This window comes from Arachis ipaensis, chromosome B4 (assembly GCF_059453495.1).
Source record: "Arachis ipaensis isolate K30076 ecotype BB chromosome B4, ASM5945349v1, whole genome shotgun sequence".
In the NCBI taxonomy this organism is placed as follows: domain Eukaryota; kingdom Viridiplantae; phylum Streptophyta; class Magnoliopsida; order Fabales; family Fabaceae; genus Arachis; species Arachis ipaensis.
In genome coordinates, this window is record NC_142439.1 from 97,443,812 (window position 1) to 97,447,696 (window position 3,885).

At 41.3% G+C, this 3,885-nt stretch overlaps 1 protein-coding gene across 1 annotated transcript; it reads right to left on the reverse strand.

The window, feature by feature from the left end:
- Positions 1-2,459: 2,459 nt before the first annotated feature.
- Positions 2,460-3,257, reverse strand: LOC148568492 (uncharacterized). Its single transcript, XM_088484712.1, has 3 exons — positions 3,182-3,257; positions 3,060-3,091; positions 2,460-2,852 (listed from the first exon to the last, which is right to left on the reverse strand). Exons 1-3 carry the CDS (start codon positions 3,255-3,257, stop codon positions 2,460-2,462), a joined length of 501 nt encoding a protein of 166 aa, XP_088340838.1.
- Between the last annotated feature and the right edge of the window lie 628 nt (positions 3,258-3,885).

A 3,885-nucleotide genomic window follows, 5' to 3' on the forward strand; every position in this document is an offset into this window, starting at 1 on the left:
GCGCGTACGCATGATACTCATCATGTGACTTCCTTAAAGAAAATGTGGTTGGCAATTTTTGGCTCATTCAAGCCTAGATCCAACTCATTTCTAAAGTATTTGAGGCCAAATTCAAGAAGGAACAATGGGAGAACAATTAGGTTTAGTGAGTAACATGCTTTAGGTTATATTCTAGAGAGAAAACTCTCTCTTCTCTCTAGAATTAGGGTAGATTAGATTAAATTTCATCTTAGATGTAGGCTTTGATCTTGTTTTGATTTAGTTTTCCTTGCAATTTCTTGTTATTATATCTTTGTTCTTAGTTTCTCTTGTTACTTTCTTTATTTTATCTATTTTAGTTCATGAACTCTCTTGTTAATTTCAATTTCCTTTTAATGGAATTTTATATTTTCATGTCCTTTGATGTTTGCTTTAGTTGCTATTATTGATTTCTTGCTTTAGTTAGTTATAGTTTTTATTGATTCTTGCATTTTACGATGTTTGCCTTTATTGTATTTTAGGTGTTTGATGAAATGTCACCTTTGGTTTTAGAGTAGATTTTTGTGGTTTTGGCTTGGGTTTGTAACTTGGAAACTCTTGAATTATCAAAATCTAATGTTGATTAGTGGTTGAAGATTGCTAGTTGACTTGAATTCCACTAAAGTTAATCTTTCATTAGGATTTGATTAAGACTTGTGGACTAGAGTCAATTTTGCTCACTTGACTTTCCTTCAATATTAGAGGATAACTAAGTGAGAGCAAAATACACTCACTATCACAATTGAGGATGATAATGAGGATAGGAATTTCAATTCTCACCCCTTGGCAAGACCTTTCTTAGTTAGTTTCTTTAATTGTTTGCTTCTTTAATTTCATTTCTTGTCTATCATTCTAGAAAACCCCAAAAATATCCCATAACCAATAATATGCATACTTCCCTGCAATTTCTTTGAAAGACGACCCGAGGTTTAAATACTCTCGATTTTTATTGGTTTGCATTGTGATAAACAAATTAAACTTTGATTGAGGGTTGTCTATCGTTTTGGATCTATACTTTGACGAGATTATTTTTGTGAAAATTCCAACCGAAAATCTCCATTTGTCACCCGTCTAGGACATCGCACCACCCGGATGGCATGATGCCCGCCCATCCAGCAGTAGCTATCAGGAGGAGTAGATGGTTGAGGAGATATTCTTCGAGGAGGCATTCCAGCTTCATACCACTGACCTAACATCGATACAATGCCTTTCCGACCAGTTCTGGACTGACAGGGAGTAGGGGTTTGGGCAGTTTCATCAGCCATCTGCTGTAGCACAGACGTCAACTTGGATGCCACAGCTATCGCCTGGTGCTTCTTCAGGATACGGGGCAGGGGTGACACCGGGTGTGCAGTATGCGACGCCACCGTCAGTGGACTACGGGATCTTGCTGACCTCATTCCGTCCTCAAGTGACACCCCCTTTAGCTCCACTACCTCAACCTCATCCTCATCTGCACCAGTATGCCCCCGTTCCTCACTCCCGGGGCTCCTATATCCCACCTCTCCCACTGCCTCTGCAGCGGCCACAGGATCATACTGCGCAACCCCACCCTCATGCAGACCCTCGACCCTTCCGACCTCAATACCATACACAGCCTCCCCATGTGGGGTTGGGCATCGGCTCCACTATCAGGATCCCCACCACCGATAATGTCTTGTTTTTTTTAGTCAATGTTATTGTTAAATTTATGTACCAGGTTATGAATGATGTATTGTAAAAGTGGAGCTTGTATGACTTGTTAATGTATAGTACTTTTATGTGTACTTTTTTGTTGTTGTTTGGTTTTATGGCAAAATCTGTTAGAACATTTACCATTAGTGATTATATATATTACAAATATAAACCTTTAACATAACTCGAAAGAAACCTTGCGACCAACCCTCGAATGGCTCTAACTCCTCAACGAGAAACACAAAATCTCGTCGATCACAATGAGTAACATGCATCTTCGGGATGCCTTGTCTATTCTTCTCAATGGCTGCCATCATCCTCTGAGAGAAGCGATTTCCAGCAGCCAGTTGTGACTGCACTTCCCTGCCTTCCGTTATGAACAACTGCTACAACCTCTCATACGTGATGTGCACAATGGCAGAAATCGGCAAGTACCGTGTACCTTTGAGGAATACATTGATGCACTCTGACAGATTTGTTGTCATAAGGCCAAACCGTCGACTGTTGTCACAATGTTAGAGCCATATCTCTTTTTTTAAACGACCAGTCCAGTATGCCATCTCTCGCGACAAACCTCTCAAGCCATCCAAGTACCACTCGTACCTAGCCTTGCTTGGACTATAAGTGGCGTTTATAAGGTATCGCTTGCCGTCGGTCGACTTGAAATGAGACATGAAGTTTGCGGCCATGTGTCTAATACAATAAGCGTGGAATACTCTAAGAGGTTGCCAACCACTATCATCGGCCCTTAATGTAGCTTTGATCACCTATGATCTATCAGAGATAATCAACAGACCCTCTTGTAGGGTGACATGTTGTCTCAAGTTAGTAAGGAAGAACGACCACGACTCCGTACTCTCGAACTCCACAATTACAAAAGCAATAGGGAGGATATTGTTGTTGTCGTCTTGTGCCACTACAATAAGCAACACCCCACCATATCTGCCATACAAATGCATCTCGTCGATGAAAACAAATGGCTTGAAATGCTTGAAAGCCTTAACACAAGATGGAAAAGCCCAAAATACTTTGTCAAACATGCCACAGTCGCGGACCAGAAGGTTCCTATCGTAGTAAGGTACGGCCTTGAGCTCACTAATAGTTTTGGGATAACAACTCTGTAGTGCCTGTACCACTTTCGACACCTTGTTATATAACTCCTGTCAATCCCGTATATCTGCGCAATTGCCTTGAACTTCGCCATCCAGACCTTTCTGTAAGAGGGTTTGAAGTGATAGCTTTGCCCGACTACACGTTGCAGGATAGGGATGCTGATGGATGGGTTGGACTATATCAATGGAAGGATGACCTTGTAGATGAGGCTGCTGTCCAACTGTCAATGGTCTTGGACATGGTCGGTGCTAGACAAGTATGCGCTCCACTATCCCTTTGGACCTCCCTAATAAAAAAAAAACATCCATAGTTGGAAACTACTCAATGTATAGTAATCATAAATGAGTAAGTATGCCTCAATTAAACTTGAACTCACCAGTATCCGAGGTTCTGTCAGAAGGAAACATGGAGACTTCATGGACATCCATTTGCAGCTTGACGGCAATGCGCATGGTACTTTAATCGGTCCGATTCAACCACTCAGTACTCAACACTTCTGTGAATACTGTAGTTCTTCACACCCTGTATTACTGCATCTCAGCATTTGAATCTGTGGCCGACCCGAAACTCAACCCCACCGTCTAGGTTGTAATCCTCTTCTCTGATGTTGGAAAATGGAGATTTCTCATGCATGGCGTCTGATAAACCACTATTTTATGATATATTTTGGACTGAATAGAGTGGGTTTTATCAACTATTCTCACACTTATTCATGTAAATTGCATGTTTTTAAGTTTCCTTCCAAATTTTGTGCTATGATTGAAAACATGCTTCCTAGACCCTAAAATTGTTAATTTTTAATTTTTAATTCTCCTTTATTACCATTCGATGCTGTGATGTGTTTGTTAAGTGTTTTTAGGTTTACAGGGCATGAATGGCTTAAAGGATGAAGATGAAGCATGTTAAAGTAGAAGGAACACAAGAAACTAAAGAGTTGAGAAGCGAGGAGCGATGCGCACGCATGGCTGATGCGTGCACGTGATCTGGAGCGTCTTTTAGTGACGCGTACACGTGGCTGACGCATACGCGTGGCCGACGCATACGCGTGACAGAGCATCACGTGCTGCACTTAACAGAACT